Raw genomic sequence first — 14812 nt, forward strand, 5'->3', positions numbered from 1 at the left:
TTTCTCCCATAGATGTCCTGCTTTAGACTTGTGTTTATGTTAGTAGTAAAACCATGTCCTTAAATACCCAGACTCAAAAACTTGAAAATTTTTAGATTCCTTTCTTTCACACATATTTTATCAGTCATGAAATTCAGTGTTAATTTTTAAAATATATTTGCATCCTTTCTTATCATCAAAATTTTAGTTCATGTATGCCTTTCTTCTCCTTTGATATCTATCTATCTATCTATTTATCTATCTATCTATCTATCTAATCTATCTAATCTATTTATCTAATTTATTTTGGTACTTTGGATTGAACTCAGGGGCTTTTACCACTGAGCTACATCTCTAGCTCTTTGTATTTCTTGAGTCAGGGTCTTGCTTAGTTGCTTGAGGATCTCACCAAGTTCCTAAGGCTGGCTTTGAACTTGTTATCCTCCTGACTCAGTCTACAAGTCTCTGGGATTACGTATACACTATCGCACCCAGATGTTAGAGTCCATTTTAATTTACTATTTCTTCCTGGTTCATATAGTAGAGCTAGTTTTTTTTTTTTTTCAAGATTACTACTTTTTTATTAGATTGATCTCTTTGATGTTTCCTGGATCACTTTATCCTTTTAAAATCCTTTCAGAGTCCCTTTTCCTCAACTGTGTGTGTATATTTTGGGGGATGGGGTGGGGTACCAGGGCACTTGGCCACTGAGCCACATCCCCAGCCCTATTTCGTATTTTATTTAGAGACAGGGTCTCATTGAGTTGCTTTGTGCCTTGCTTTTGCTGAGGCTGGCTTTGAACTGAGATCTTTCTGCCTCAGCCTTCTGAGCCATTGAGTTACAGGCCCATGCCACTGCATCCGGCCCATCTTTGTTCTTACTGGTTTTGCAACTCACTGCTATTTTTCAATAGAGTAGCACAAAGTTGTGTTCAGAGTCTAATGTATTTATTTCGTTACAAAGTAAACATTTCTTCCATCCTTTTTTGTAATGACTGTTTATAAAGATTTATTGATGAGTGTGTTATAAATGTAAATGTTGTGGAAGTCAGGAATGCTCTCTTTCCAGTCAGCTCCACTTCCATTTTCTTCATTAAATCTTATTTTTGCTTTTTCCAGTTGGATATATATTTTATTTATAGCCCATACCTCTTCCATTACCATTTTTTTTGGCACTAAATTATGTCATGTGATCCTGTTTTCATAAGGCAAAGTCAGAGGTTCTTCTGGATCCCTCAAATTTTAATTACAACTTTAGTATATTACTCCTATGGTAGTGTGAGGAGAGAATAATGAAAGATATTCTGTCACTAATAGCTAAGTTTAATATATATATTTCATGTAAGTATCTGAAAAATTACCTGTGAATATATTTTAGAGACCTTTGGAATCATTGTGAATTGTCAAAACTGATATGGTAAATTAGAAAACCAAGAATCTACTACAATCTTACTATGTGTATGATTTTTCCTTTTTCACCTTGGTAGATAGTTAGATAGTTGAGGGGAGCCTGGTCTTCATGTTATTTTTTATGTCCTATAAGGCTAAATATTATGCCTATCTTCAGTAGCTGAACACTGGCTCAATTTGACAATTTGACATAAATCACCATTTAGCTTTTTATTTATTTTTTACATACATGACAATAGTGGAATGTATTACACTCATTATGACCATTTAGCTTTTTGTATTCCTCAATTCTTTTCATTGATTTTTACCTTGAGAAAAATTTATTAATGATTAAATGTAAAACTTTATTAATGATTTTATTATGAAACATTACAAATGATATAGGGAATTATTTCAGAGTGATACATTCTGTTGCATTGAAATATGTTCTTTATATCCATATATCCATGATTGTTGGCCTGGGATTATAAATACAGGATTCCAAAACCTACTAAGAGTAAAATTCTGCCCGGGGGGGGGGGGGGTGGATATCAGTGTAAATTTATACCATCATTGTGGTATTAACATTATACATCTATCTTTGATTAAACTTAATCTGCATTCAGGCACATTTAGTTGTGAGGATGTTGGGTGAATTTGTTTTGTAGCTTGTGTTTGCTCGATTGCCTTTAGATCCCTTGTGTACCTAGTATGTAACTGTTTTAGCCATTGTGGAAAATATGAAAAAAATGTTTTATTGGGTACTAGTTATTGAGGATTAATAAAACATAAAGTCAGAGTTTTCCAAAGTGGATGGATAGAGGGAGGGAGAAATTGTGTACCTTATGTGTACATGTGCACTCGTGTACAAATACCCTTGGGGGAAGAATATGATTTTGAATGTGAAAACTGTTCCTTTTTATTCTTATGTGATAACAGGAAGAAAACCCTCAGTTTGGTACCACTGTGTCTTTTGCATTGCTACATATTACACTGTAGATTTGCTTCTGGCAAGCAGTGTTATCTAGAGAAAATTTAATAATGTTTTCTTTCATTTGTAATTACTTTTAATATTATCTTATGATAGTTCTGGGCTAGAGCAGTGTTTTTCAAAAACACATTTCTTTTTTTTAATATTTATTTTTTTTTTAGTTGTAGGTGGACAATCTTGATTTCATTTTTATGTGGTGCTGAAGATCGAACCCAGTGCCTCGTGTGCGCTCTACCACTGAGCCGCAACCCCAGCCCCCACATTTCTTTTTTTAACCTCAACCCATAAGAAGAAATAGAGCTTTTGTCATGATCCAGGGGTTACATATGTATATTTAACAGGAAGAAAAATGTCAGCCAGGATTTATCAGTGCATGTCATTATTTTGTTTTGTTCTATTCTTTTTTGTTTTAACTGGGTGAGAATTATCTGGATAAAATTCTCTTATAGTGTGTTAGCTAGATTATGATGTGAATAGCATCTAGTTGGAAAGAATGCTATGAAGTAGAAAAACAAATGTGTGCTATAACATTTTTTTCCTGCTCTTGTTTTTGTATTCTTATGTTTATAAAGTTGTAATTATTGCAAATATTTTATATTTCTAATTTTTTAATATTTATTTTTTAGTTGTAGTTAGACACAATATTTTTATTTCATTTATTTACTTTTATATGGTGCTGAGGATTGACCCCACGGCCTCACACATGCTAGGCGAGTGCTCTATTGCTGAGCCACAACCCCAGCTCTATATTTGTCATTTATCACATCAGATATTTTTGTTAGTTTTGCATTAATAATGTGTGTATTGGGCTAACTTACTGTATCTTACTATACCTTACTAAATCTAAATCTTCTTGGATGTTTAGGTTTTTTATTTTGCTTTTTTAACTATCATTTGTTTTGCAGCTTGTGTTTGCTCTATTGCCTTTAGATCCCTTGTGTACCTAGTATATAACTGTTTTAGCCATTGTGGAGAATACGAAAAAATTGTTTTATTGGGTACTAGTTATTGAGGATTAATAATGTGAAAATAAACAATTATGGTTTTTGTTTTTTATTTTTCATCTTTAAGTATGTAAAGTCATTAGTAAAAAAATTATGACTCTTTATTTGTCTCTATATTACCTCCTTTCAGATATTTTTCCGTTTTAAAACGTCCATCTTTTTTTTTCCTTTTTCATTCTGGAGTTTTAAGTCTGAGAATTACAGTGTAGGTGTCCTTTGGGGATTGGCGTTTGTTGATTATCTTTTCCCCAATATAGTAAACAAATTTTCCTGCGGTGTGTATATGTGCCTGTTGGTGTTTTGATATGTTAAGTAAGTTTCACTTCACTGGCACACTGGACATTTTCAATATTATGTTGTTAAGACTTCATTTAAATCCTCTGGAGAATGTTAAATAATTTTTTTTTTTAATTAGGTAATGGACTTGGGCAAGTTCATATGAAAGTTCTGTCCTGCTTTTTTGTGGTGGTTCCAGTGTCAGTTCAGTTTTGAAAATATTTATTTTATTCTTTAGGTGTGATCACATATTGTACCCAAGAGTTGGTCTAGTTAATTGCATAGAGGTTAACATGGATTTTTGTTCTCAGAGCCTTTACTCTGCTTCTTTGGGTTTGTTTCACCAAGGATGATGAGCCCAGGACTGGAGTTAGTTCACACGCAGAATTATGGGATATTCTTTTCTTGTTCTCTTACACATCCTCATGTTCTCCAGATCACAGGCCCGCTATCCCCACTCCCTACCCTGGACCCCCAGCCAGAATGTCAAGTTGCTTTTCAAGTTTAGTCTTCAGAATGCGAGAAAATTGGGACCCCCCCACTCCCATTCTTTGGATGGTAGGACTGCTTTTCCTTGTTCCTTTGACCAGAGATAGGTGTTCTGTTTGGGTTTTAGATGCTGGAGTGCCAACAAATTGTTGGTAGGCTAGGAGAGAAAAGGGAGAAGGGGGAAAGAAGAAAAAAAGATTGTCTCCTTGTCTTCTCCCTTCCTTGACAGCATAGAGGGGTCTTTTTACATGTCTGTCTGACTAAACATAGGGTGTTTCTCCTGGTGTTTTTGCTTCTGGTATTGGCTGTACCATTCTGTAAATCTGCCAGCCCTGGGATCAAAGCCGGAAGATCATGGAAGAATACCAAATACTATGAAATTATCTCCTCCCCTACACAGCCTTCTCCTGTTTTTCCTGGTCAATATTCAGGTTTGACATATGTCTTTGTTTTGCCTGCTGGTTTACTTTTGTACAGTTCTCAGTTGTTTTTGTATTCAGTCTGAGGTTTTCATGTGTTGGCAGGGAAAGGGGTGCATTAGTTGGTTTACTCCATGTTAGCCTGCACTATAAAGCCTTTTTTACAGTACTCTTTTTGGAGGGGAAATACTGGGGATTGAACTCAGGGGCACTTGACCACTGAGCCACATCCCTGGCCCTATTTTGTATTTTATTTAAAGATAGGATCTCACTGAGTTGCTTAGCGCCTTCCCCCCCCTTTTTTTAAACTTTGTTTTATTTATTTAAATTTTTAAAAAGTTGTAGTTAGACACAATCCCTTTATTTTATTTATTTATTTTTATGTGGTTATGTGGTGCTGAGGATTGAACCCAGCCCCGCACACATGCTAGGCCAGCATTCTACCGCTGAGCCACAACCCTAGCCCCAGCGCCTTGCTTTTGCTGAGGTTGGCTTTGAACTTGCCATCCTCTTCCCTCAGCCTCCTGAGCTGCTGGGATTACAGGCATGCACCACCGCGCCCAGCTGAAACATTTTTTAACCAAATAAATCTATTACAAAATTTTGGAAAAAAAGGTTTTGAGAGGAGTTTTTATTTTAAGAGACTAAAGAAAAGTCAAATTGTTTTAGAACACTTTTCTTAATGTAGAATTTGCTGATATTAATTTTAAAGCTGTTCTCTGGTCATATTTTTTAAAAAAATATTTTTTAAATAGTTGTAGATGAACACAATACCTTTATTTTATTTTATTTTTTTAATGCGGTGCTGAGGATCGAACCCAGTGCCTCACATGTGCCAGGCAAGCACTCTGCCACTGAGCCACAACCCCAGTCCCCCTCTCTGGTCATAGTTTGTTATGTCAAATGCTTCTGATTTAGTGTTACTTTGTTATCTAATTGTAATTCAAGTTAAAATTAGTGTGGGGCCTGGGTGGCCCACACCACCCAGGGGCTCTGGAGGCTGAGATAGGAGGATCTAGAGTTCAGTGCCAACCTCAGTAACAGGCACTAAGCAACTCAGTTAGACTCTGTCTCTAAATAAATATATAAAGTAGGGCTAGGGATGTGGCTCAGTGGTTAAGCACCCCTGAGTTCAAATCCCCAGTACCCCCCCCCCCAAATGTAAATTAGTATGGGAAATCATGCTACATGGGAAAGAACCTATATTTTAGTCAGAAATTTTGTATATAGAGGGATATTTCAGTTTTGACTTGAAGTAAAATTTGATTAAGATGTTCAGATATTAAAGTTGGTGAATAACATGCTCTTTAAAATGACTCCATAGTTGAGATAAATCTTAGTGTTTATATTTTACTCCTATATTCAAAATATTGATTTTCCATTTTCACTTTTAAAATTCCTTAGGAAAGAGCATAGTTTTCAAAATTTAATTTCTACTTTGAAGTGGTAATAAAAATAATTTTAACAAAAATAATTAAGAAGACTTAATGCACACAATTTAGAAAATGAAGAAAAATCACTCAAGACTATTTTTTGGGGTGTCAGGGATGGGTATTGAACCCAGGGTGCTGGGTTCAATACCTACATTCCCAGCCCCACCCCTTTTATTTTGAGATGGGGGGTATTGGTTGCTGAGACTGTCATCAAACTTACGATTCTCATGCTTCCACTTCCTAAGTTGCTGGTATTATAAGGCATGAATCTCAGTGCCCTGCTCAAAACTGTGTTTTATTATATTAGTTTTCTATTTCTGTGTAATAGGTTGTCCGAAATTTAGTGTTTGACTTAAAACAGCATATATTTACTTCATAATTTTGATGGGTTATGATCCAGGCACTGTTAACTGGTGATTGATCTGTTTCTAGTGGCCTCCCTCTGGTCTTGTAGCCATGGGGACCTCTCTTACACATGGCAGTTTATTTCTTTAAACCCAGCAGGAAATTCTGTCTCCAGTCTGCTGCTGCTGCAGAGACTTATATAACAGTTAACCAGAGAATGACTATCTCATCAAATTCATAAGACTAACTCACATTCAAGGGTGCAGGATTATTTGGAGAGGGGGTTTATACAGGGCCTGTGCCACCAAGCAAGGAGAAATCTGAGGGTGCTGTTTTGTATCATAAATACAATGCTTTGGCATTTTCATAACTAACATTTATAAATAGTTCTGATTTTGTAAATAGTTCTGATTATTTAAAAATGCATTTTGTTTATAGTTTACTATCTTTAATGTAGAACGTGAAAAACTTTAATAAAACCATGGGAATGCCAGTAATTCCTATTTAAATAAAATAAATGTAAAATTGACAGAATTCACTAAATAGGAAAACCACATTGTCATGTTCCTATTGTCCTTCATTCCAGTGACATAGTTGGGAGTTGGGACGTGAGAATGAATAGTTATTTCAGTTTCTACCTCGGTGATTTGGAACTAGGAATAGTAATCCTTATGAATGAGAAGGTTCTCTTTTAAATGCATCAAAAAGGTGTGTATGTTTTTCCCTGGCTTTCTCCCCCAACCTCTAATTTATTAATCATGACAGTTATATGCTCTTAATTGGATCAAAAATGTTCATATAACTTATTATTTGTAAAGGGTCTTAAATAATTAAAATTTATTTTCTTATAGATCTTTATGCTAGGTAGTTCAAGATTTAGGTGCTGACTATTAGGTTCATGGGAAGACTCTTGCTGGCTTTCAGATAGCTGCTGGCTCACTGTGCCCTCACACTGGAGGGTGGGTTAGGGAGAGAACATGCAAGACAGTGTATGTCTGAGTGAGAGCTCCTTGGTGTCTCTTATAAGGAAACCAATCCTATTGGACCAGGATTGTCTACAGTGATGTCCTTATTTAGCCTCAATTGCCTTCAAAGAAGCCCTGTTTCCAAATACAATATCTTTGGGGTTTGGGGTTTCAATATAAGAAATGGCAGGTAGGAGAGAGCTGAAGAGATGTTTTAAAAAATATTTGTTTTTTTAGTTTAGTTGGACACAATACCTTTATTTTATTTATTTATTTTCATGTGGTGCTGAGGCCTGAACCCAGGGCCTTGCTAAGTCACAACCCCCGCCCAAGCTGAAGAGATTTTATTGAAAGCCCTTCCTTCTCCTTGATCCCTCCTGTTTTAGTTCTTAATGCTTGAGTTCTTTGGGTGATTACCCTCTTATCAGTAAATAATATTTTTATGCCACTATTTCTTAAAATCTAGCCATTTTTTATTGAGCTGTTGGAATAGTAAGTATAGAGCATTAATTTGTTTGTGCTGCTACTGCCCTCTTTAATACCTTGAATTTTGAGAGGTGAGACTCTGGAATTCTACAGGACAAATTATTTCACTCCTTGGCTGTATCTTCTTTTGTGTGTGCTGCGACTTGTGGTTTCCTCATTTTATCAGTTATCAACTCTTTTATCACATTTCCATTTTTAGAAGTTTGTAATGTCTTTGTCTGCTGATTCTTCTCAAAACATGAGGGAGGCAACTTATGAAGAAGAGAATTTTTTAGTTTGCAGTTTTGGAGGTTCAAGGGTATGTGTTTGCATGGGCTCAGTTCTGGTGAGAGACCTGTTAACTGCTTTAGATTATGGTGGATGGCAGTGGCAGGACCATTTCCAGGAGCAAGTGATCATGAAGCCAGAGAGCTGTGTGGGGCCAGGCTCAGGCTTGTATAACAGTCCTCCAATCCTCCTGGGAGAACTACCAGAGTATTGCAAGAGAAATACCTTATTCTCTTCTGAGAGTAGCTTCCCCGGTGTTCCAAGGACCTCCACATAGACTCTCCCTCTTAAAGCCCACCACCACACTAGCAGCCAAACTTTTAGTATGGGGACAAACCACATCCAAATGATTACATTCACAAAACCTAAAATATTTGCTAACCCATTACAGAAAATGTTTACTGACCCCTGGCCTAATTTATATTAAGTGGCGTTTAAGGTCATTAATAGAAATTTTGTGGTGGAGTAGCCAGAAGCAGCAACTGAGCTAACATATTTTAGCTTATGTAAAAGATTCCTCAAATCTTGGTTAAAGTCATTAGAAGCTGATTGGACTTGAAAGAGTTTACAGGTTAAAAATATGCATTTGTTCTGGTATCACACGTGGTAACATAGAAATTTAAAAGCCTTTTACAAGATTAGGGTTGGGAATTTATCTCAGTGGTAGAACACTTGTCTAGCAAGCATGTACATTAAAAGTCCTCCTTAAATTTGTAACTTACTTTTTTTTTAGCAGCATAAAAAAAGTAAGTTACAAATTTAAGGAGGATTATTCAGTGTATACGAGGAGAACTGAATTAATTAGAGTGAGAGCTTTTATTTTGTACCTTTCTGTTGAAATGATGTGTTGGTGACCAAAGGAAGAAGGACAGCAGTGAGTTTGTGTAAGTAAAGGCATTTGTAACCTTAGATTAGATAATATTAGCACATGGTATATAAGGGGAAGAAGCTTAAGTTTTGGAAGCAGAGTTCAATCTGGTGCACAGCAAGCACCAAGGGATCTAGAAAAATTACGGTAGTTTTAACTGAGGAAGAACTTAATATAACAAACTGAACTGGGGTAAATAGCCACTTGCGGTTTTGGAAGACACACCAGCAGGGAAAACTATTTACCCCAGTTGGACAGCCCAAGCCTAGAGAGCATGCAGCTGTGTTCTTCTGACCTAAGCATAGAAGTGGGAATCATAAGGAAAAACAAAAGTATGGTCCCAGAATCAATTTTAATTCTTCTCCAGCATTTCCCACTGTTAAAACCCTGATGTTTTGTGTGTCCTGATTCAGATTTTGAGAAAACGGAGATAATTCTATTTCTGATTCTTTGTGGATTGTTTACATATTTGATGAGGGCTGGAGTTTGAATGAAACTTGGCAGTTTTAATAATAAGCATTGTTATACAGTGTAAATAAGTTACCTGTTGAATAATATTTATTAGTGAATGCTTGCTGTATACAGTCATTGTATCATATCTTGTGGATCTAAAGATAGTTTGTCTATTCATGTATGGTGAATTATTGTGGAAGTCTGTTAAAAGCCTCTAATTCGCTGGCAGCATTCCATCACTATAGATTTATCATTTCTTCCTTTTTTCTTTTTCTTCAGTGCTGGGAACGAACCCAGAGCCTTGGCATGCTACGCAAGCACTCTACCCTCTGAGCTATATTCCCAGGCCTTATGTTCATTCTTTTCTTTATTTAAAAAAATTTTTAGTTGTAGATGGACATAATACCTTTATGTATATAGTGCTGAGGATTGAACCTAGTGCCTCACATGTGCTTGGCAAGCACTCTACCACTGAGCTACAACCCCAGACTTTATTCTTTTCTTAAACTACTGAATGTTATAGTGACATTTACAAAATTCTCAGCAGATGTTCTTTGTTAGAAGTCCTAGAGGAATGAGTTTGATGCTTAGGATTTACTGACAGTAGTCTATATAGAACATAGAAATTTGGAGAAAAAACTAGAAGGGAAATTGGATGATGACAAGCTGTTTCTGAAATCATGCGATAGGTTCACGTTAGTTCAATAAATGCTAAAAATTTTGTGTTCTAAGTAATTGATTCAGAAGAACTTTGAAGTAGCCTAGTTAAGGTAAACATAGAAGTTTTATTTTTGTATACCACAAAACTAGTGAAATTAAGATGTCAGTATGTCACTGGGGGTGTACAAGTAAGTCCAAGAGAAGGGTCCTCAACTCAGAACTACTGGGTCCTGGCAAATGCTATAGAAAAGAAATTATAGATGTGTTAAATTCTTAGGCACAGAGATTTGTTTAGGACAAGAGAGAATGTGGACCATCTTGAGTGAGAGATGCTTTTAGGATTCTCAGATTCTTCTTTTAAAGAAAACTTGGTGAGGGGTGGGCATGGGAAGTATGTGGGGATATCAGTCTGATGATCACAAGACACTTTATGGTGGTCTGGCATTCATAGCTGTGGTCTTCTGACTTGAGCATGGAAGTGGAAATCATCAGGCAAAACAAAAGTAAGGTCCCCAAATCAACTTTTATTCTTCTCCAGCGTTTTTCATTGTTAAAACCCTGATGTGTTTTGTGTCCTGATTCAGATTTTGAGAAAATGGAGAGAATTCTATATCTATTCCTAATTCATGGTGGCTTGTTGTACAATTGATGAGAGTTGGTTGATGAGCTATGTTGATGTCTTCTCCATTACCTGATCAATAGATTACCTTGGGAAAGTACCCTTTATTATAGATTTCTGGGAAAGTATCCTATATTCTAGGTTTTACATTTCCCCTTGCTCCATCTCTTCTAAAAAATACATGTGTTTGTGGGCTAGTTTACAGTACACAGGGCAATTTTCCTAAGTGTGAATTTCCAGCAGCTTTAAGATTGTGAGTAAAGATTGTGAGTAAAGGAAAGAAGGAACACTCTTAAGGGAAAAAGGGAGAGAGTGGGTCCTCACAGAAAAGAGGCCCCTCCTGCCCTCCTGTTTTATTGGGGGGTTCCAGGGAAGTTTTCAAAGAGTCCCACCAAGGTCCACCCCTTCACTTTTGAGTGGCAGCAGGATTGCATAAGACTTTGAAGTCCCACTGCACATGGTCTTACCCCTACCCCCTGGAGGGGAGATTTACTGTTATAATGACATACTAAATATCTAAGGCAACTCTTGAGTCACCTTGGCCATGCTTACTGATTTTGATTGGAACTTGGTTCTACAGATTTTATGATTGGGGGCTTTGCTTCTAATTATTCTGTCTGCCTGAGTCCTGTAATCTGGTCTGTGTAAAGGTTACACAGGTACCCCTTTCAGAGTAATGTGTGTTCTTATCATCAGGGAGGAGTCTTTCTTTTGCAGATAGAAGGTTGTTTGTTGATAAATGTTGCATATCCTGTTGGCTTAAGCTACGCAGCGCCAGAGTTTTCTCAAGTAAATTGTAAAAGAAAGCATGTGAGGGTCAGTACATAAGTTCATTCTATAGAATTTTCCCCTTAACCTTATGTTTTCATCACTTGTCTGTCTGCTCCCTGTCTGAAAGATAACTACTGGGGAAGCCATGGTGACGTGTCTAAATAGAGGGAACAAGCCTCTTGATTTGGGGCCCAGGGAACTCAACCTCGGAGGTGGGGGAGATCATTTGTTCCAGGAGCAGGGAAGGGCCAATGAGCATGGTATAAACTGAGGCTGGAAGTAGACACAGGAGTTGGACCAGGCAGGGCCTTATATATGCAGACTTTTTTTTTTTTTAATCATGTATCTGAAGAGAAGTGATTGGCCATATTAAGGGGTGTTGGGAGTAGTTTTGAGTGTCAGTCATCTGATCAAGATAGTTTTTAAAAGAGTTGTAAATGTGGTGACAACACATCCATTTAGGTGTTGTCCAGGTGGATGATGACGGTAACTTGGACTGTTGTCATGGAGGTGGTGACCAGGGGAGGAAGAAGAGACAAATTATGGGGAAAACAACAGATTCCACATATAAAAGAGGTGAACGTGAATAGAATTTGAAGTCTGTTCAAGTGGTTTTGCAGTGTTTTAATGGTAAAGCCGTTTCCAGGCTTCTAAATTATTATGCCAATTATAGTCAAAAATGTTATCACTATGTACAGTGGAAAAAAAATTTTTTTTGAGTGGAAATTAAACTCAGGGATGCTTTATCACTGAGCTACCTTCCGGTCCTTTTTTAAATTTTGAGACAGGATCTCGCCTGCCTCAGCATCCAAGAGGCACTGGGGATTCTAGGCATGTTCCACTCCTCCAGATTCAAAAGTTTTAATCAGTATTCATTTATTCATAGTTACTTGTTGTCTAATTTCTCTAACATGTCTTTAACTGCTTTCTTTCTAAGCACTATTTTTACCCTTTGCTTATGTAAGAAATTTCAAAATAAAGATTTTTTGGAGGGAGGATTCTTGTTAAACTTTAGATCCCCTGATTAAAAAGAAATGGTATACCATAAAATCAACCAATTTGAAGTGTACAATTCAGTGGTTTTGCTATATTCACAAAGTTGTGCAAACATTACCACAATTAACTTTAAAATATTTCTTCACTTCCAAAGAAACTCTTATCATTAATTCATCATTTTTCTTGTTTAACTTAGCAAAATGTTTCTAAGCTTCATACATTTTGTAGCATTTATCAGTGTTTCCTTTTTAAAAAAAATATATTTTTAGTTGTCAAAGGACCTTTATTTTATTTATTTATATGTGATGCTGAGAACTCAACCCAGTACCTTATATACATGCTAGACAAGTGCTCTTCCACTGAGCTGCAACACAAGCCCTCAATATTCCTTTTAGTAGATGGACACAGTACCTTTATTTTATTTTTATGTGGTGCTGGGGATCAAACCCAGTGCCTCACATGTGGTAGGCAAGCACTCTACCAACTGAGCTACAGCCCCAGTCCCTCAGTATTCCTTTTTATCACTAAAATTTCATTGAACAGATAAAACATTTTGTTTATTCATCAGATGATGAATATTTGGGCTCTTTCTGCTTTTCAAATGGAATTTTAATGAATTTTATATATATGATTATCCATGTAGAAGTTTTTATGTGAACATTTGTTTTTAGCTCTTTGGGGCAGATACCTTGGAGTGAAATTGGATCATTCGATAACTTTAAAATTTTTCAAGAAACTACCAAACTGTTTCATAAAAACTATTGGAGAATTTTACATTTCCACCAGCAATGTGTAATATCTAAGCAACTACCATAGTTCATTGTGATTTTGATATGTTTCTGTGCTGACTAAAGATTTTGAGCCTGATTTTTAAAAGAAAAGCCGCACGTTGATTTCATTGAGAATATAAAAATGGAAATGTTGGTAATTTCATATTATTGCTTGGAAACAATTAGTTTTGCTGTATTTAAAATTTATTATTTTTTTTTTATCAGTTGTATTCCTTGAATGACTACAAACCACCCATTTCTAAAGCAAAAATGACCCAGATTACAAAGGCGGCCATCAAAGCTATTAAGGTGAGTAATAAATTTTATTCTTATGTTTTCAAAAGAAAATACCACCCTAGTATTTTGAAGGAGAAATAATTTTTATATATTTTCTCATGTGAAGAATTAATATATGTATAGTGTGTAAAAGAAAAAAAGTGTATTACTTGTAAACCCTCCCTCATAAACACTTAACATTTTGATATTTATCCTTCCATAAGCTTTGAAGTAAATATTTTTCCTTTTCTTAGGCAGGTGATATTTTGGACATTAGCCACATCATGGAGATTTTAAATTGTCATTTGTCACACCGACATTGCAGAATCTTAAATACAAATTAGTAGAAGACTTCTAAATGAAAATAACACCTTATTGATTCTGTATAGATTTAAAAATGGACCACTGTGGAAAATAATTAGGCCTTGTTGTACGTAAGATACTTGAACTATGGAAAAGGAACACAGAGACAGGTTTTGGATAGGTTTTGAACCTGTGTTCAGGAAAAACATGTATATTTCTCTAGAACATAGATATAAATTTAAAAAAAAGTATATAAAATTTCTTGGCTAAAGGACCTTTGAAGCTCAACCACAGACATCTTTCCAAGAAGTTCTTGTCCCCACAGCTAAGATTCCGTGCTTTATTTAGGAGGGCTGAATGCCTATTTTTAATTAAGTAGATATTAACCTGTGAATATTTTGTGAATGTTTTCCTATTATGAATTAAAACATCATCCATAACTAGAAGTACCAACTATATAAATTATCTTCTAATAACTGTATATAACATTTAACAAATTTCTATTTACTAATAGTTGTTACTGAGATAAATTCAGATAATGGTTGATTTTGCAGTTTTCTTATAGTTAAAATTTAGTTTTCAGATTTGTAGTTAGTATCTTAAACATCATTATAGTTAAAATCTCTATACTTAAATAGGGAAAATCAAAGACAGGATAAGGACAGTTACCACATTTTTCAAGGAAGTAATTTGATCTGCTCCCATCTGATAGGCTTAGTATATAGAAGAAATTGAGTCTCTTGCACTATCTATACTATTCTCTATTATAATGATTTTTACGATCACAATCCTGTGAATATGTAAACGTGTATTGTCATTTTTATTCTGTAAAAATTAGAAGTTGGTGTATTTATGTAACTTTCCTGAGCAGAATACTTTTTTTTTTTAAATAAAGGTCCATCAACAATTTTCTTTTTTAGAGAGAGAGAATTTTTTTAATATTTATTTTTTAGTTTTTCGGCGGACACAACATCTTTGGTTGTATGTGGTGCTGAGGCTCGAACCAGGCCGCACGCATGCCAGGCAAGTGCGCTACCGCTTGAGCCACATCCC

At 35.7% G+C, this 14812-nt stretch overlaps 1 protein-coding gene across 1 annotated transcript in view; it reads left to right on the top strand.

Annotated features, from left to right (window-relative positions):
- The window catches only part of SCAF8 (SR-related CTD associated factor 8), an 85545-nt gene that overhangs the window by 15016 nt on the left and 55717 nt on the right, over positions 1-14812 (top strand). The window contains 1 exon segment of the mRNA XM_081294659.1: positions 13406-13489. Coding sequence (XP_081150785.1) covers positions 13406-13489 — 84 coding nt within the window.

The sequence above is a fragment of the Spermophilus citellus genome (assembly GCF_964194105.1).
Source record: "Spermophilus citellus genome assembly, chromosome: 5".
NCBI classification, from domain to species: Eukaryota; Metazoa; Chordata; class Mammalia; order Rodentia; family Sciuridae; genus Spermophilus; species Spermophilus citellus.